Consider the following 20,670-nt stretch of genomic DNA (forward strand, 5'->3'; position numbering starts at 1 on the left):
CATGTGGTTCCAGGAGATCAAACACTTCTGCCCGCGGACGCCAATCATCCTGGTGGGCTGCCAGCTGGACCTGCGCTACGCCGACCTGGACGCCGTCAACCGCGCACGCCGACCGCTGGCCAAGTGAGACCGCCGCGACGGCGCCATACTGTACCGCAATATTGTTCAAAATGTTATTATTATTATTTTTTTCTTTTATCCCACGATTTTGTAACCCAGTTTTCTTTTTTCACCCAGTGCCAATTATCTAATGTAATCCTGGGCGCTACACTTCCTCTGCCAACCTGGGGGGGGCAGCGGACTGACCTCATGCCTCCTTCTATGCATGAGGAGTCCAAGCTGCTTCTTTTCACCTGACAGAGGGGAATTTCCCCAGCCGGACGTAGCGCGTGGAAGGGACACGTTATTCCGACCAGTTCCTTTCCCCTCCATCAGGCGCCCCGGCTGGCCAGGGGGAGGTAGTTTTAGAGACCAGGATTACGGCATGTTTTTGTGAGGGTATCTACCCTAGGGGACACGGGGAGAACATGCAAACTCCACACAGAAAGGCCCTATCGCCAACCCCCGCCTCGGGTATGGGCACTTGGGTATTTTAATGTATAGGTATAGCTTGTGGATCTGCGATGTTTGAACGTACAAAATACATAGTATGTATATATGCATTGTGCTCTTTTGCTGCCCCGGTTCAGTCTAATGTCCTTCACGGCCAGCAGTAGAAAATGCGTCTTTTATTTAGATTTAGAAAACCCCCGAAATTCATCCCGAAGTCAAATTCGGCCATAACTAATCTGGCGGTCGTCACTTTACAAGTCATCAGAAGTGTTAATATTGTAACCGCGAGGTAGCGGTGATCTTTTAATGAGCTCCTAACATCGACGTTCTGTTCAATCACCTCAATCTGAGCCTCAATTCTGAGAAAAAAGCGGCCAAAGATCGCGCTTATAACGGAAGTGGGTGACATTTCATTGATGGACTACAGCGGAAGCAAGCGTTGCCTAGTGTCGGGGACGCTACTGAGGCTATTCTGAATCAATAAAAACCCCAAAATACGTCAAAGACGTCTTCTTCAGCGGGAGCTATTTGGAAAAAAGACATCAAAGGCAGTGTAATTAGTTTAAATATATAAATGCAGTATGTTGACGATGTGGACGTGGAGGTATTTGCTGACGTTCCATTGTGTTTGTGCCTGGGCCCCACAGGCCCATCAAACCGGGCGACATCCTGGCCCCAGAGCGAGGCCACGAGGTGGCCAAGGAGCTGGGGGTCCCGTACTACGAGACCAGCATCGTGGCCCAGTTCGGGGTCAAGGACGTGTTCGACAACGCCATCCGCGCCGCGCTCATCTCCCGGCGCCACCTGCAGTTCTGGAAGTCCCACCTGAAGAGGGTGCAGAGGCCCCTCCTCCAGGCACCCTTCCTGCCCCCGCGGCCGCCCCGGCCCGTGGTGGGCATCCCGGACCCGCCCCCGGCCGACGGCGAGGCGCTCGACGCGCTCTTCCTGCGGCCGCTGTGCGCCGACGTGCTCTTCCTGCTGCGGGGCGGCGCCGCGCACGTCTACGCCCACCGCGTGTACCTGGCCACCTCCTGCTCCAAGTTCAACGACCTCTTCAGCCTCGACCTCCTCGGGGGGGCAAGAGGCAAGGGGGAGGGGGAGGAGGAGGAGGAGGAGGAGGATGGGGAGGAGGAGATGGAGGAGATGGAGGAGGGGGACGGGGAGCGTTCGGAGAGCGCCGACGAGGAGGAGCGGAGCAGGAGGGGAGCCAAGGAGCAGGCGGGACGCACCAAGAGCCTGGACATGGACAAGGAGGACATGGCCTCCTCGTCCGGGGGGCTGCGGAGGAGACCCCCGCTGCTGCAGCAGGGCTCTCTGAGGACTTCTCAGAGCGACAACGCCCTGCCTTCCTCCAGCGGCGGGCAGGGCTCCTCCTCCTCCTCCCGCCCGGGGGTCCTCGCCGCCGGGGGCGGGGCGAGTGGCGGCCGCGGCCGCGCCCTCTCGGGCTGGGGGCGGGGCTTCTTGAGCGTGCGCCTGGAGCACGTGGACGACCCGGTGACCGGGAGGCCGCGCCTCATGACGGTGGTCGCCATGGACGCGCTCGTCCAGGAAGAGCCCTTCCAGGTGAGACCCACGCCCCTGGCGGGTTTATCTAGGGCAGGGGTGGGCAACTTTGAAGATGGAGAGGGCCACTATATTTCCACACTCACTCCAGAGGGGCCACATAGCAAGTTTGTAGTTAAGCGTTGTAGATTTTTGCTATATTTGAATTGAAATCCAGATTTATTAAATTTTTGTTTTTAATTGGAGTCCTGAAAAGTAACCTTTTTATTTAATTTCAAACGCATTTAGTTATGTTGTAGTTATGTTACAAATACATTGGACATAAAAAAGACAATAACATTTTAATACTTTAATACTAGTCATTAAGCTACATATAGACTGAAGTAATTAAAGCGGGTCCTGTTTGCATGTTTGGAATTCTAACAGCTGAAATCAATAATATATCAGTATTCCGATGCGGGCCACACGCGACAGCGACGATACATTTGCTGTGTGACTATGCTTCCAGGCAGTCCTTGGCTACCTGTACACTGTGTTACATTACAGTATATAACATCATGTCATGACGTTACTATGCTTCCAGGCAGTCCTTGGCTACCTGTACACTGTGTTACATTACAGTATATAACATCATGTCATGACGTTACTATGCTTCCAGGCAGTCCTTGGCTACCTGTACACGGGCAGCCTGGACGAGGGCCGCAGGGACCTGATGGCGGTGGCCACCATCGCGGAGCTGCTGGAGGTGTTTGACCTGCGCATGATGGTGGCCAACGTGCTGAACCGAGAGAGCTTCATGAACCAGGAGATCACCAAGGCCTTCCATGTGCGCCGGGCCAACCGCATCAAGGAATGCCTGCACAAGGGCACCTTCTCTGGTAAAAAGAAACAAAACGACTCTCCACTGCAGTGGTTGTTGTCAAACTGTCGGGACCCACTCCGACCCGTTCCGAAAACATTTTCAAATAAGAAAACCAAACACAGATGGAACCATGACAATTTGGCCCCGGTTCCGAGATTTATTTCAAATGACGGCACATAGCATGAGTGTACCCGTGACAATTCAAATCAGCCTGGCCTTACGCTACACATGCCATTGCGTAGCTCAACTTTTTTGTTGCACTTCAGTAATGACCAACTATCAAATAATGTAAGAAAAAAAAAAAACATAATAAAAGTGAAGATAGACGATCTACAAGCTCACAACGCCTTGCGCTTGTACTGTAGATCAGCTATTTTGAGTATTTTCACATATTGTTTTTCTGGAACGCCTCAACTACTATATTCCAAGTGCTTGTCAGGGTGGGGCGTCCCCAGTTAAAATATGATTATGTTTGGGGGTTGCTGCCTACTCTATAATACACCTAGTCCTAGACTCTGTCACAATTCATTGCATAATGATACTGTATATCCGGTATATGAACTCTGTACACTTGAAGATTGATTTTTTTTTGTAGACATTTTGTCATAAAAATCATTATTATTATTATTATTATTATTATTATTATTACTGTTATTAATATTAATCTAGTGTGAACATGTTCATATTCATTCTCAGCATTTCAAACCAACAGTGTCGCCGATCATCCATTGTGTTGTTTGAGTGTGTACTTTATGTCTCCATACGTGTTTGACTGTTTGTCTATGTGTTTCTGTCCGTTGCACATACAACAGCATAGGCTGTCTAGGCTGTTGTATGTGCATGTATTAATGTTTTTATGTCTTACATCAACACGTACATTCACATCAACATCACCACATTTAAACACCAAAGTACTGAAACAATGTAATTCATTAGTAAACAATATCCTGAAATGGTAGGCCTACTTATCATTGGTATTGACATACTCAACTTTTTATCATTATCTAGTTGACCATTTAATTGCACAAAATAATTTGATCACTTTGGAAATGAACTATAACATCTGTGAGTTTGACATACTACACTGATGAAGACAGCATGTCTTCATCTCTTCTTTATTATCTCTTCTCCCACTCCCTACATTTTAATGTCGTTTTTATCGGTTGACAAAATTGTCAGTATATTTAGTTGTAGTTTTTAGTCATCATGGCTTAGCTTTTATTTAGTTTTATTTATTTCGTCAGTGAAAAAAGATAGTGGACAGACCTTTTTTTGTCAGTGTTTTAGTTGACAAAATCAACATTGTTTACATCTCTGTTTACATCTCAAGCTGGTAAAGGATAGAATTATATGAGTCCAATTTTAATTTGAGGATAGCCATCTTACGTAGGTCAGATTTAAATATGGTTGGGAATTGAGGAATTTCGAGTCTGCTGGCAGGGCATTCAGTGCAGCATAGTAAGAGTCATCAGTTTGAAAACCTTCCACTCTGGAGGTTGTTTCTATCCCTGACCCTGTGTCCAAAATGTCTTCCGTCTATTTGTCAATTTATCTCTTTGTCTGTCTACTTGTGTCTCTGTGTCTGTCCCTATGTCTGCCTGTCTGCCTGTCAGCCTGTCTGTCTGTCCGTCCGTCCGTCCGTCTGTCCGTCTGTCTGTCTTCCTCCTCTGTAGCATGGGCGGGGCATGTGTGACACACCTCCGAGATGAATCCTCTTTTCCCCCCACCCCTCGGTTTCAGATGTGGTGTTCCGATTGGACGACGGCTCCCTGCCGGCCCACAAGCCCTTGCTCATCGCCAGCTGTGATTGGATGGCGGCCATGTTCCGCGGCTCCTTCATGGAGAGCTACATCGACGAGGTAATAATAACAACTAAAAAACCCTGTTCCTGAAGAATCAGTGCCCCTCCTCATGTCTTCCTTTTTGATCTTTAGACTGACGAGTTTGGACAAGTTTTTCCCAGTGGCCCAGACTGCTATGAACAAGTTTTCAGGCTTTTATTGAATTATCTTCAGAGCGCCATCTTCACTACTGTCTGGTTAGCTCTCGGTTGCTAAGGGTCCGTTCACACCTAAGAGACTGCTGTCTCCTCTCCATCTCCTGTGTGTTGCAAGCTCGCAATTCATTTTCAATGGGAGTCACATGGTTTGGCGAGACAACCTTGTTCCATGGGGAGGGCAGAAGACAGCCAGGGAGCACGCTTGTCTCGTCAAACCATGTAACTCCCATTGGAAATGAATTGGCGTGCTTGCGACACACAGGAGACGCAGAGGAGACAGCTGTCTCTTAGGTGTGAACGGCCCCTAGGTGATCGAGTAAACAAGCAATGCGCACGTGCACCGTGGCGCAGGCGGTATAAAGGAAGAAGAAGCATGAGCTCAGTTCGGGGTTCTCCTCAGGTTGGCAGAGGGAGAGTAGTGCCCAGGATTATAGCTTATGCAACTGGCCCCGCGTGAAAAAATGGGTTACAAAACCTTGGATAAAAAAAGACATGCGCACACACACACACACACACACACAGTCACGCACGAGCACACAGGGTTCAGTCTCATATTTAGCTCAAGCTACAGGAAACCCACTTCTCTGGAGGGAACTTGAGGTTGATTAGGTTTTTGTTATTTCCTGCCCTACAGCACATCACTAAACTCAGTGTTAATTTAATTTATTTATTCAGTCATAATCTAATTTATTTATGTATTATGTATTCCCTTGGTGCATGCAACTTATACTCATCCTCAGTGATGTAATTCTGGCTTCATTGGGTGTTTCGGGATACATTTGTACACTCTGCCTCAGGTCGTAATGGTTCCCTGTGGAGACACAAAGGAGACTTATTGTGTCTCCATAGGGAACCACTGCTGGTCATCAAATTATTGGCTTAGGAATGCGACAAAAAACAAAGATAATATCCATTAATTCAGGTGTGATCGGGTGAACTATGCCTTTAAGTAGGTGATTGCTGACCCACAGAGGTATAGTCCCATGCAGAGCCATAGAGTTACGACAGAGTTACGACAACTCTGTTCACTCCATGGGGCCAGTCCAATGGGGGCTCTTCTACATAGACTTCTATTTGTCACTCCATGGGGCCAGTCCAATGGCGGCTCTTCTACATAGACTTCTATTGGCGAAGAGCATGGCGAAGAGTGACAATGTCCCCCCCCCCCCACACATTTATTCGGCTCTAAAATAGGAGTATGAATCGGCCCTTACTCTATGGCTCTGGTCCCATGCAGCCTCAGGGTGTGTCCTCCTGGGCTCCAGGCTTCTCCTGGCTGCGTTGGAGAGAACCGGATCCTTCGGCGTCCGGTTACTACTCCTGACCCGTGGGGGTTCGGTTACCCAGGTCTGGGCTCACTGAGGACGGGAAGCTGCTCCGGGAAACGGGAAACTAGAGGATTGGAGGGAGAGAGACACAGAGAATTACTCAGAGAGAGAGAGAGAGAGAGACAGACAGACCGAGAGTGAAGGACGAAGGTCCATTCGCACCAAGCACCATAATGATGATAACAACTTTAAATATGTTGTTTTTACCCATTAAGACTGGAGGCCGATTCTACAAAACAGTTTTCTGGTGGTGCTCAAACGTTTTCATGTCAAGGACCGGATCCCCATCTCAAAATACTTTTAAGATTTAACATTTGCGTAAAAAAATGGATATATTCAAAGATTCACAGAGGTAGCTCCTGGATTGAACGGTATAACAATGTATAAGTTGCAACAGGTCTAAATGGGTTAAACCCTGCATGCGTCATGAAGGTTTTATTTAAACCTTGTCCATGCATTATTGTTTTCATTTAAGTTTTTATCACACAATGTTGTAACCCATTTTTTTTCACCTGGGGCTGGGGCCAATTAACCTGACGCTGCCAGATGAGGGCGGTATTGCGGAAACATATTCCCCAACACAACACTCATCTGGGATCTCTGACAGAGTTGAGCCCTGAGTCAGATCTGCTTCGCACCGAACCAATCAGCGTGAGCTAAAGGCGGGATGCGGATGTGACGGTATATAGACACGTCGATATGATTGGTTGTGTTTGCACGCCCACACGGTGATAGACAGACGCTCCCATCCAATCATCTACCATGTATCTTGAAAAAAAGGAACAGCCCCGTCATCGAATTTGCTTCCGCGATCCCAGATCCAAATAAGCTGTGAAACAAATTTGTGTAGCAAGCTTTTTGGATCTGGCAGCGTCAGGTTAGGGGCCAATGCCTAAGCTGTAAGGTGCCTAAACTGAGTTTATGCTTCCTTCAATGCTGGTCGTTCTGACATGGGGGAGGCAGTATAGAGACCAGGATTACTGCATGTTTTTTGTGATGGTGCCTACCCTATACACAAGGCTCAGGGGTAGAGTGGCCGGTAGAGCAGCCAGATGTGAACCCCCGAGTTAGTGTCGAAGCGTCCTTATGCAAGACGCTGAACCCATAATTGCTCCCAATGTGCAGGTTGGTGGTGCCTTGCATGGTGTGTGTGTGTGTGTGTGTGTGTGTGTGTGTGTGTGTGTGTGTGTGTGTGTGTGTGTGTGTGTGTGTGTGTGTGTGTGTGTGTGTGTGTGTGTGTGTGTGTGTGTGTGTGTGTGTGTGTGTGTGTGTGAATGTAATGCACAAAGCGCCTTGGATAAAGGTGCTATATAAATGCACCATTTACTGTACGTTGAGAACATGCAAACTGCACACAGAAAGGCCCGTCCACCAACCCCACCTCGGGTATGGACGATGGAGGAGAGAACACACCCCCAGCGCCCAGAGTCCCTGGCGGGAATTGACCTTCTAGCTGTGAGGCGGCAGCGCTACCGACTGTGCCACCATGCCACTGCTATTTAAACCTTGTCCATGCATTATGAAGGATTCATTATGAACCCTGTCCATGCATTATGAAGGATTCATCATGAATCCTGTCCATGCATTATAAATAAGGGATTTATTTAAACTCTGTCCATGCATTATGAAGGTTTTATTTTAGGGTGTACCAGGTCCTCTCTGCAGTGTGCAGTGCAGACACCCCCCTCTCCCTCCGCCACTTCCTGCTGCTGCTATTTTTAGCTGCTATTTTCAGTGAGTTGTTTGTTTTATTACTGTCAGGAATAACGGAGCCCTCTGCTGCACGGGCACAGAACTGCAGCCTCAGACCTGTGACAGACAAAGACAGGCATAGACAGAAACACAAGTAGATTACATACATCAATTTAGATTGAATCAAAAATATATAATAAATCTGGTGGAACAGATGTCAATGAGGCGTGTCAGTAATAAAAAATAGAAATGTAACAGAAACATAAGCATAAGACGTCAGGGTGGCCAAGGCCAAAACAAACAAACCAAAGACCACACGAAAGTAATAAATGAAAACACAATGACTATTGTGGTCTCCCTGACTAACACAGAACAGGAGAAAAAGAGGACCAAAATAAAATGCAGCACACCCTTACCAGAAGCTTCCCATATCTGTACATTAAGCACTAGGGGTGTAACGATATAGTAACTGAATCGAAAAATCGATTTTAATTTCAAGAATCGAAGTATATCGAAATTAAAACAGCAACAGTGACTATGTATCGTATCGTTTTGCAATGGAAATAATCTGTATCGAATCACTTTGCTATGCAATTAATCGATTCTATCAATACTTTGTTTGCGTGGTATTTAGCTATTTTTAGAAGAAACATGAAAAAGAGGGGTTTGATTGCTACATTTAAAATTAAATAACGTCAATGTATTTTAAATAGTTACTGTATCGATTTCAAATAATTGAATCGCATCGTATCGGATCGCCATAATGAACCAATATCGTCCATGTATCGTATCGTCAACCATGTATCGTGATACATATAGTATCGCTCTTGAAATGTATCGTTACACCCCTATTAACCCATTTTGGGGCGGGAACCCCTTTTGGTGTTTTAAACATTATGTTATAATTTAGCTATTGAAAAATAGCAGATGTACAAGCTCATAGTGCGCGCTACGAGCTTGTAGGTCTGCTATTTTCAAAAAATCGTGAAAATGCGCCTGAAATCATTGAATATATATATATTCTTTCAGAGCGAGTTTTTAACTAAAATCTTTGCTACTGAGAGGGTCCCTGGAACTACACATTTTCAGATGGGGGGTCAGCGGCCAATGTCATATATATTTGGGGTTCCTTGACATGAATATGTTTGAGAACAACTGACATAGAAACATGGGTTTTTAATAAAACTGTCAGGTTTTAGACTTTTTTATTTTATTTCGAAATGGGTTAAGCACACATAAAAGCACATAGGATCATCGCCATGTGCCATACATAGTGTCGTAGTAAATCACTGTCATACATAATTCTGAAGAAAACAGGCAGACTGACATTCAGTAATCGGGTCTCATGAACAAAATAAGGACATTATAATGGTGTGTTTAAAAAGGAAAAGAAAAAAAAAATAAACATTTGCCACGGACAAGATCAAGTATGTATACGGACACATTGATGTCCCCTGCATAAAAGTATGGCGCACACAGTCTACAGATACAGTGGGCTTGTGGTTAGAGTGTCCGCCCCGTAACTGGGAGGTCGGGGGTTTCGATCCCCCACCGGGTCATACCAAAGACTGTAAAAATGGGACCCAATGCCTCCCTGCTTGGCACTCAGCATCAAAGGGTTGGATTGGGGGGTCAAATCTACTAATCAAATGATTCCCGAGCGCGGCACGGCTGCAGCTCACCGCTCCTTGGCTGCAGCTCAACCACTCCAAGAGATGACTTTGACTATGTATGTCGGAGATGGTTCAGCACATACGTTCATGATTTCTTTTCTCCCTCTATCTCTCGCCCAGGTGTCCATCCCTCACACCAGCAGTGCCTGCATGCGAGGGGTCCTGGAGTTCCTGTACTGTGGTCAGCTGACCCCCGGCCCGACCCTGGAGCCCATGGAGCTCATTGTTCTGGCCAACCGGCTGTGTCTACCTCGCCTCGTCGCCCTCACAGGTCAGATACTGACCCGACCACGTTTGCACTGCAGTTATCTCATTCACGGCCAGATGAAATACATATCCAACCCACTTTTTGTGTGTGTGTGTGTGTGTGTGTGTGTGTGTGTGCGTGTGCGTGTGCGTGCGCGTGTACTGTAGCAACACAAATGACATTGTGACAAATGCTTGTAGGATCATTTATTAGTTACGCAGTGAACTAATTAGAAAAGGTCAACTATTTACTGCATACGGAAACCATACTTTTATGGCTGCATTCATCATAGGTGGCACAAACATTTTTATTGACTCACTTTCGGTTCTTATTTTGAATAGAGATTCATGGGGAGATCATTGTCTATATCGGAATCATTTAGCTGAGACTTATCCAGGGACAATGGGAACTACCCATAGATCCGAAGTCCCGTTAGTCCGAACATGCACTGCTCCCGTGCTTGCGGTTAGGTTTAGGTTAGGGTTAGAGATAGGGATAGTAATTTCGGAACAATGAACCTTCTGACTAATGACACGGCACCGGGACAATGACTAAGCACATTTCTGACAGTCTTTTTATATATATATACACATTATAATTTATTTTGTTTTAGTTTTTTACATTTTAAAGACCTTCCCCCTCCAGCATAAATACAAATACATCATTGTCCTCTTTCTCTGTCACGTCAATTTGTGCTCTGCACACTCTGTTTCCTCACATGAAAGGAGAGGATAATAACAACAATAATATACAACAAAAGATAACGAGTACATATATGAATATACACAACAGCAAAAAGAGATAAAGATTAAAGAAAAAGACAGTCAGCTTCAGGATAAACTTCGAGTATACTCTTATACAGCCTTTTCCTTCCCACCTGTACGCCAGCTTTAGGCCTGGGTCACAAGAGGATCACAAGAGGAGATCGATACTTTAATAGAGTCTTCTATCTAGGTGAAAGAGCATGCCACTGATTGAGAACATTATTTCCACCTGTGCTGATTTTCTTTAATTTTATATTTATTGGGTTTTTTCTTCAACATAACATCACCTGTGCTGATTAGCGAGATCCCCTGCAGCCTGTTGTAGCCTCTGAGTGTGCTGTGTGTGTTCAGTTCTGCATTGAGAGCATAGACTGTAAAAAATATGGACAAAGCGTTCTCCGGGTCTAACATGAACGTAAAATGAAGCCTGTCAGTCCTTGCATTGTAAGTCGCCATCTTTCTAGATCCGTTTTGGCCCAGCTGGCCCATTGGCTGGTCCAGACAACGAGGCGGGACTTCCCCCCCTTCTTCTCTGTTCGTTTTTATTTTGACTCGAGTGGGAGGGGAATCCAGATCATAGACTGTAACGGTAGCCACGCCCCTCAGAACATACGCGACTTTATGGTCATTTATTTAATAAATGGGACCATCATTTTCCAAAAAGAATATTATGACATTAGAAATGAGACTTTAAACTAGTGACTGGAAGCAGAAAGGATTCATGACCATGTTTATTAAGGTAATACAGTCTAGGTGAAGTTGGGCCCAAATACATGGACTTCTATGGGGCTATGGGTTTTTCTGGGTCCAATGACAGCGCCACAACAGGCCATTATATGAACTTTCAGGAAATCCCGATTTCCTCAGTGGCTTCACAAAATATCTGTCTGACTGCCCCCCTGATTGAGAGTCACCAAGTAAAGACCTGTGTTTGAATGCTCTTCAAGTGTGGTTATTTAGAGTCCCAGAATATTAATTATTAATGTCTTAATGAGTTTATCAGTTCATCAATCTTCAGTTCATCATAGTCAGTTTGTTATGGTAGTCTCCCCTCAATATTTCTTATATTATGAATAATGTTCCCCCATATTAGTTTCTGACACTCTGTAGAGCCTCGTCGTCTTGTAGCCCATTCTATAAACTGCAGGTGAATTGAGCTTACCGGTAGTTTTTAAACAAATAAAAATCACACCCGTGTGAAGTAAGTGGTGCAACTCCGTGTGGGGGTCCCCGGGGGGGGGGGGTTCCAGACCCACAGGAACGCACCCAGGGTGCCGGCCCGATTCCGGTGAGCCGCCCCGCGTCCGAAACGGTTGAGAAATGACAGAGTTACCGTGTGGGGGTCCCTCTACTGTACCCTCCACTGTACTGTACTGTCACTGTACTGTACTGGCACACCCGAAATCACCATATATACAGTTAATATGTACGTGTGTGTGTTAGGTTGCGCACAGGTGGTGAAAAACAACCATGCTGTTTTCGTGCTCAGAAGCACCCACACATACACCCACACACATAGTCACTTAAGGAAGTGGTTGCACCACTTAAAAAGACTCCGTAGCTGATAAAGAGACCTGGCAATGGAAGACATTTACAGAAAGACCGATAACTGTCTCACCTTGTAGCCTGTGCTGTCTGTAATGAGGCAGACAGAAGTCTGTCTGCACACAGTGAAGACCTCTGCTGGACTACAAACAGCTGTGTCCAAGGTTCATCATTATAAATGGCTTCCCTGTCAGAGCTGGGCATTTAACCCATATTAGGACCATTAGTCAACTTATAATACAAAGACTGACTTCTCGGGCAGACACGGGCCAGAAATTGGAATATAAACTGACAACAAGGTAAATAGTCACATAAGTAGAGTGCAGAGAGAACAATGTAGTGCTTCAAATAAACTAGAATACCAGGTAAACAATGAAACCTGTATTCTGTCTAAACAACATGCTATCAAAATAGCATTCTGTACATTTGAAACTATAGTATACTAGATATGTCTGTTGTCCAGGCTGTTTTAGGGAAGGGAGAAGAGTCTAGGACGTGTGGAGTGTTGTCCAAGGTGTTCTGTGGAACGGAGAGGAGTCTAGCATGTGTGGAACGTTGTCCATGGTGTTTTAGGGAAGGGAGAAGTGTCTAGCATGTGTGGAGCATTTTCCATGGTGTTTTAGGGAAGGGAGAAGAGTCAAGGAAGTATGGTGGTTTGTCCCGGGAGTTTTAGGGAAGGGAGAAGAGTCAAGGACGTGTGGAGCGTTGTCCAGGGTGTTTTAGGGAAGGGAGAAGAGACTAGGATGTGTGTAGTGTTGTCCAGGGTGAAGAGTCATTGTCCAGGGTGTTTTAGGGAAGGGAGAAGAGTCTAGGATGTGTGGAGTGTTGTCCAGGGTGAAGAGTCATTGTCCAGGGTGTTTTAGGGAAGGGAGAAGCGTCTAGGATGTGTGGAGTGTTGTCCAGGGTGAAGAGTCAATGTCCAGGGTGTTTTAGGGAAGGGAGAAGAGTCAAGGACGTGTGGAGTGTTGTCCAGGGTGTTTTAGGGAAGGGAGAAGAGTCTAGGATGTGTGGAGTGTTGTCCAGGGTGTTTTAGGGAAGGGAGAAGAGTCAAGGACGTGTGGAGCATTGTCCAAGGTGTTTTAGGGAAGGGAGAAGAGTTCTTGCAGTGCAGATTCCAGGAGATGTTGACATTTCCATATTCTCTCTTTCCTCTCCAGAGCTGCATGCGGTGGAAGAGCTCCTCCAACAGGCCACAAAAGGAACTGACATGGATGGACAGGCTCTGGCCTACCTGGAGATGGCTCAGGTGAGGCCTGCCACACTTGTTATATAATCGTTGCGTTTCGTTGAAAAATGTTCATACACTTCAAAACATAGTGGAAAATAATTATGTCAGTCATTTCTTTATATATTTAAGTTATTTGTCATATCAACGTTTGTTCTCAAAGCCTAGAAGTAAAACAGAAATTTGATTTTTATTTATGGCGCGCTATGAGCTTGTAGATCTGCTATTTTTCAATAGCTAAATTATAACATAATGTTTAAAACACCAAAAGGGGTTCCCGCCCCAAAATGGGTTAAAGGAGAATTCCATACTAAAAGGCTTTCTTACCTTTCTTTGTAGTTGTTACGTCCCCACCAAAGAGGTCCAGGTGTTATTTTGTGCAAAAGCTCCTTATTGGCTATTTCCCCTACCATAAGCCCTACATGAATTGCATTGAATTGAATGGGGCTATGGGGTGTTGTGTTAATTCGCTTATTTCCATCGCTCAAAATTATAATTTCTTTGTATATATCCTCTCTTCATAATGTAAATAATATCCCAAGCGGCACACTTTACTACTTCTTTCGATGGAAATAAGCGAATTAGCATAACACCCCATAGCCCCATTCAATTCCCATTCAATGCAATGCAATTCATTGAGGGCTTATGGTAGGGGAAATAGCCAATAAGGAGTTTTTGCACAAAAAAACACCTGGACCTCTTTGGTGGGGACGTAACAACTACAAAGAAAGGTAAGAAAGATAAAAAAGCATTCTAGCATGGAATTCTCCATTTAAAGCTTACAACATGTCACTTTGTGATGTGTTGTAAGCTTGTAGATCAACTATTTCCGCAGTCTGTGTGTGTGTGTGTGTGTGTGTGTGTGTGTGTGTGTGTGTGTGTGTGTGTGTGTTTGTTGATTTGTTGTTATTATTATTATTATTTTATTTTTTCACTTGTAATACATTGTATTGTATGACTGCAGTTCCACAACGCCAAGCAGCTGTCAGCCTGGTGTCTTCACCACATCTGCACAAACTACAACAGCATCTGTCGCAAGTTCCCCAAAGAAATGAAGACCATGTGTCCAGGTGGGTCCTTCTGTTCCCCATCCTATATTAACATCAGAAATAATACTAACATCACACCAACAGTCCCACATAATATGCTATATTATAAAATAGCTTTGATGTCCAAATTGACAATCTACATGAAGAATGCTTATTGCAAACGCCAGTGATTGCGAACGCCAGTGAGCCTTTACTATTTAACCCTGCTGCGTTAGCTTCCCGCGTTCACGCGTCTTACTTGTTATATTATACTGATTATGCTCTCTCTCTCTCTCTCTCTCTCTCTCTCTCTCTCTCTCTGTGTCTCCAGAGAACCAGAGACACTTTGAGAAGCTGCGCTGGCCTCCGGTGTGGTTCCTGAAGGAGGAGGACCGCTACCTGCGCTCCCAGAAGGAGCGCGTCCGCGAGGAGGAGCTGCTCCGCAAGCAGAACACCAAGAGGAGCTGGTGCTTCTGGAGACCCCCGTCCAGCTCACCACACGTCTCCTAACCCCCCCACCATGCCTGCTTTGTGTGTGTGTGTGTGTGTGTGTGTGTGTGTGTGTGTGTGTGTGTGTGTGTGTGCGCGCGTGTAAGAGAGTGCATGTGTGTGTGATCCCTACTCCAGGTTAAGGACTCTTTGTCACCCAGTCCCCTGAGGCCCCAGACCTCAGCCACCCCCTCGCCCCCAGGGGTCCCGGCGGCCCACCCAGCCTTGCAAACAGCCTCCAAAGAGTTCTGTCCTCCCACCAACACGCTCTTCGCTTCCCAGGAACGAGCTACAAATTGACATTGTCATTCAGAACTTCTGATGGGCGGTCTCAGGACTTTTTCTCGGACCCCCCCCCCCCCCCGTGCGCCGCCCTCCACATGTCCCGACTCTCTGAACTATAGATCGGAAAAGCCCGTCCGAACCAGAAGACTTTTCCGACATCGGAAGGAGCATGCGTTGACCTCTACCGACCTGCATTGTCCGTCGCTACAGTGAGGTCATCTTTGCCTTCCCTTCCACACAGACACACCGTGTCGGGCGGACAGACGTTTTGCACAAAGCCCCGCCCACTCTTTCCAAAGACCAGTCCTGGATTCTTACAGCGCAACTGGACTGGAGCAATATTAATATTTTTATTGTACTTTTTTTTTGTACTATTTTTCTACAATTTTGGTTTGAATTCTTATGACCGGCAAAACTCCTGAGCCTCATTTGTACTTTGCTGCGCGACAGTGTCGAAAAGTACGGAATAGCAGATCCACAAGCATGTTGTGTAGATCTGCTATTCTTCATAGCAGACCCACAAGCATGTTGTATAGATCTGCTATTCTTCATAGCAGACCCACAAGCATGTTGCAGGTCTGCTATTCTTTGACGTGCGACGGAGCATAAAGGAACTCTTCAATCAGGGGGAAATGGATACCGACCGGCAGGGACGCCGTCGCTGACCAGCACTGCCCGAAGTCACGTGACTGTCACATGACTTCCTTCCATCGGCCGACTCCCTGTCGGAGGGGTGTGTGTGTGTGTGTGGGGGGGGGGGGCATGATGCGCCACCCATCGCATGTGGGGGGTTGTATAGCATGTGCACAGTCAATCATGTGTTGGCATCCCGACCTGCCTGTTTGACCGCAGTGGTTCTCAACCTTTTCTGGAATCAGGGCCCACTTTAAAAAAAAAAGTGTTTGAGAAGTTCTGATCACTTTCAGAGCATGTTTATTTATGTTCTGGCTTCAGTGGAACTAACATTAAGTTCCTATTTATCAGTCTCTCCATCATTTATTATTATTTTATTATTATTATTATTATTATTACCCTTATTATTATTAATATATTATTATTATTGCATATTGATGTTATATTATCATTACATCCTCAGTGTTTTGCCAATTATTTGGGGGCCCTCAATAGCCCCGGCCCACAGGTTGAGAACCACTGCTTTTTTAACTGATGAAAACCAAAGCTGTGACTCTCTTCCCCTTCTCCTATTGGTTTAAACGGTAACGAGAGACAGAGGCGAGGAGACGAGGTGATGAGTAGGAAAAGGTCATTTAATATCTGTCTGTCTCTCCTAGTGGTGGGGAGGTGTCACTGCAGCACATAGCCGCCTTCTTTCACCAGAATCAGGAAACAAAATGAAAATAACGGTGCTTATAGGATGCAATAATATAGTGTCCATGTGAACATACGCGATTGCGCGTGCACGCACACACACACACACACACGCTCCCACAGTCCTTAGTCCTTAATTTAAAACATGTCTGCCAAGCGTCTGCCCAGTTGTTCTGTTGTTTACCTGTGATTGACGAACAGGTGTTCCGTTCGTTCTAATGCTGTGCGTGATTTAGTTTACTCTATGAAATACCGTCTATAGTCAAATGTTTCCCCCCCCTCCTTTGTCAATGTTTTGACAGCCCCGTAGGGCTAAGACACGTTGACTTTCAGACTTCATTGCACAACAGCGGGGCGCGCCAACATCGCGCGGTGCAAGCATAACGGTTCTGATAAGAAAGCGTAACATTTGGTTCATTGAATGCGAGTGAGGCATGATTTATAAAGGTTTATTTTAGGATGAGGTGGTGATTTCTTGGCAGCAGACAGTTTGTTGCGCCGTTTTGTTCTAAAAGTTGCTTTGGATTGAAAGTGCCATTCCACTGATGGGGTTTTGAATGCCATGGACGTTTTTGATGTATGGATTCTATAAGTTACGTTGTTAGTCTTTACTTTCAGACTGTTCATTTCTTTGAGTTTTGGGTGACTGAATGTAAAAGAAAATATATTTTTTTGCGCCTCGTTCTATTTGTAGCTTAGCAGTTTGTGCCCCAGAGGCTTTACCTGGAACACTGTATATGAGAGGAATGATTTTAGGGCTTTCAGTGTCTGGCCCTGCGCCCGATGGTCAAACACAGAAACGGCCCTAGCCCGGCCCGTTTCCACAGGCCGGGTTCTGGCTTTCAGGGCTCTACCGAATAACCACACTATAGAGCAGTCCCATGAGGCGTCCCATTCAGCCAGTGTTCTACACTTTGGTTTTTTTCTCGGTGGATTCATTTTCATCAATGTATTTAATTTTTTAATTTTTTTTTTGGGGGGGGGGGGTCCAATTGGAAAATAAGAATGAAGAGTGTTGGGGGGGATTAGCCCAGTTTATTTTTATTTTATATTTCTTTAGCCCCCACAGAGTTGACGGCCGTTGATGATTTTTCCTTATGACCACCGGTTCAACCTTATCTCCCGCTCCACGTGCCTTATCGTTGCACAAACTGCTTTTTGAACTTTATTTTTTAAATTAAGATAAGCTAGTTAAGACCTGCTTTGCAGGCGTCCAGACGATGAGACAAGACCGAGATTGGGTGGATGATGATGTAACTGGTTCATTAATTGCGTCCGATTGCGTCACGTGGCGGTCTCACGCTCCGTCCAAACAGAACTCCGGACGTGCCTGCCAGAACCGTGCACCTCCGAGATGAACATTCGGACCGTGTGATTGGTCAGAAGTTGGTCGGACCTTTAAGGGTGGAGCCTTTCATGGATTTGAGCTTTCCTTTACTTCTCTTTTGAACGGCTGTAAAAAGCCTCGTTTCAGGAAAGAGAATGACAGCAGCACTGGCTGGCCGTGTGCGCGTCCTTCCCTCCCAGGGTGAAACCACTATGTAGTGTCATTTAGAATGTGGATCATTAGCATGGTGGCCTATGTTTTTTTTTTTTTCTTTTTTTTTTATGTCCTTCATGATGCCACTTTATTCTCTTATCAGTGTTGGAATGCACTTTTCCTATTTGTCTTATTATTTCTATTTTGGGGTGTATTATTGAACCTGGCCTAATACTTTTCTTCTGTAAGGGTGTTTTTATTAAAACCTCGTGTTTTGCACTTCTGAGTGCTAGCTGCAGACTTTGACAGGTTTAGTGAGGCTCGGCTCATGGTAGCGGAAAGTCGCTGTCGGATGGAAACCTTGTCAAAAAAACAAACAAAAAAAAACTTCCTTTTCTATTACTATTTACAAAAGATATACAATAGTGAAAATAGCTGATCTTGTGGGTCTGCTATTTTCACTACTTTTATGTGACACTTATCATGTTGTACATTAGGCCATTACTTTACCATCCATTGGGGGTACATTGGACATAACAGTGTTGTGAGCTTGTAGATCGGCTATTTTTGAACATCGTAGCCTTTAATGACCTCAAAATCGGCATCACAGGCAGGCAGGCTCACTTGCCTGTACAGTGCTGCAGATGTCTTTAGTTGTTAACTGCCATTTGACTAGGACTTTAATGGAGTTAATCCACCGATCTACAAGTTCGCAACCTGTCGCCCCGCGATGCCTCGTGAGCTCGTAGATCTGCTATTTGTTTTGTGCGACACACCTAACTAGTAACTACGCAACTAAGTATAAATCTGATATTTCACATTACCTTTGCTAGTATTATCATCATTATATAACGTATCTAATCGATGCCTGTAGAAATGGATACAATCTTACCAAAAAAGAAGGGTTCCATGTGCAACCGAAAAGGTTCTATAATGTAGCTCCTAAAAGGGTTCAATATGGAACCATTTTGTATGGTCTGTAATTTGTATTTATTTATTTTTTATCTTTAATGGGTTTGCCGTTTATACAAACAAAAGGTTCAATTGTGCATGGACACATTTAGGAACCACACAGAACCATTGGGTTCGATGACAAGGAGCCATGTACGGTCTTAAAAAGGAACCTTGTAAAAACCTTTAGTTTTTTGTGAGAGTGTAGAGAAAGGGCCGTGGCCGTAGACAGTGATGGTTTCTATCGTCTATATTTTAACCACTTCAGTCCCATATGTTTTGTCACAGGACAAATAGTGCAGGATAGCCGATCTACAAGTCCACAGCGCGTCACATCACAACGCACTGTGAGCTTGTAGATATGCTATTTATTTTATTTTATCATTTTCTTTTTGGAAAACAAATTTGCCAGAGTTGGCTATGTTGGACTTATACTGTATAGTATTGTTATGCACTTTGGTTTCCTTTTTAAATAACATTTGTACGGCGCATTGTTCTGTGTTTATTGTAATAAAAGCATACACACACACACTCACTAAGGGCTTCTACACAAATATACAACAATCAGAATGTTTTGCTGCTGTTTGTAATATTTTTCCTTTTTTTTAACCACTGTGATTTGTACAAAACAACAAAAAAGCATAGAGGGACAAAAAAAGTTTTTTTTTTGCCGTTTCAGTATTTTGATGCTTTTAATAAACCTTTGGTCATCTTTGGAACTGAAGTCCGTTTGTGTTTCCAATCATTTTATTTATTTGTTAAAAGTGGTCCCTACCTATACTACTGCGGAGGTTGTTGTGAACATCCAGCTTTGTTGTGAACGTCTATATCCACACTTCCTGGGCTGTGTGTGCTCCAGTTCCTGTTGATTTCATTGGATATCATTGGTCATCAGACCAGTTTCATTGTCTTTCATTGGATCAAATCGACAGGAACTGGAGCACACACAGCCCAGGAAAAGTGTGGATAGGTCTACTGCAGGAAACAGGAAGTCAGTAGAGTGATTCACAGCTGCCCCTCTTCATTTTACTCAAGTACAGTACTGGCCAAACTGTTGCCTCTAGCAATTTTCAAATGCTTCCGTTTAGGGATGTCTGTTGGGGGCACGGTGGCACAGTTGGTAGTGCTGTCGCCTCACAGCTAGAAGGTCCTGGGTTCGATTCCCGCTCGGGACGCTGTGGGTGCTGGCGGCGTGTTTCCTCCTCCGCGTCATCAGTGCCCATACCCAAAGGCGGGGTTGGCGAAAGGGCCTTTCTGTGTGGAGTTTGCATGTTCTCCCCGTGTCCCCTAGGGTAGGTACCCTCACAAAAAACATGCAGTAATCCTGGTCACTAAACTACAAAATTGTGGGATAAAAAACATATTAAATATAAAAAGATGGGGTGCTGTGATCCAGTTTTTCATGTGTTTATGAGTGACATCACAATATCAACCCCTCCCCTAATCCCTCCCCTTTATCATACAATAAGATGTGGGTGCGGCTTCAGTTCAGGTAAACCAGGCATACTTAAAGAACTGGTGGGCGTGTCCACATAAAAATGACATTTTAACAAATACTTTTTTGAAAATAAATCCTCCTTATATAATAATACCTGATGATCATGATTTAGGGTGGAATATAAATCACGGCACCCCATCTTTAAATTAACATGTCATGGTTGCTTAAAGAGTAACCTATACTGGCATTGTGAAATTAATTATCTGTTTGTAATTGCATG

The 20,670-nt window shown here is 45.0% G+C and overlaps 1 protein-coding gene across 2 annotated transcripts in view; it reads left to right on the forward strand.

Annotated features, from left to right (window-relative positions):
• Positions 1-15,256, forward strand: part of rhobtb4 (Rho related BTB domain containing 4) — a 51,060-nt gene extending 35,804 nt beyond the window's left edge. For both annotated transcript variants that reach the window (XM_080765159.1, XM_080765158.1), the window contains exons 4-11: positions 1-123; positions 1,200-2,115; positions 2,714-2,933; positions 4,658-4,776; positions 9,730-9,880; positions 13,323-13,411; positions 14,355-14,460; positions 14,750-15,256. The exon at positions 1-123 is cut by the window's left edge and continues 63 nt beyond it. In XM_080765159.1, coding sequence (XP_080621285.1) covers positions 1-123; positions 1,200-2,115; positions 2,714-2,933; positions 4,658-4,776; positions 9,730-9,880; positions 13,323-13,411; positions 14,355-14,460; positions 14,750-14,928 — 1,903 coding nt within the window. In that variant the 3' untranslated portion in view covers positions 14,929-15,256. The remainder of the gene's footprint in view (positions 124-1,199; positions 2,116-2,713; positions 2,934-4,657; positions 4,777-9,729; positions 9,881-13,322; positions 13,412-14,354; positions 14,461-14,749) is intronic.
• The last annotated feature ends 5,414 nt before the right edge of the window (positions 15,257-20,670 follow it).

This window comes from Protomyctophum bolini (assembly GCF_963924005.1).
Source record: "Protomyctophum bolini genome assembly, chromosome: 6".
In the NCBI taxonomy this organism is placed as follows: Eukaryota; Metazoa; Chordata; class Actinopteri; order Myctophiformes; family Myctophidae; genus Protomyctophum; species Protomyctophum bolini.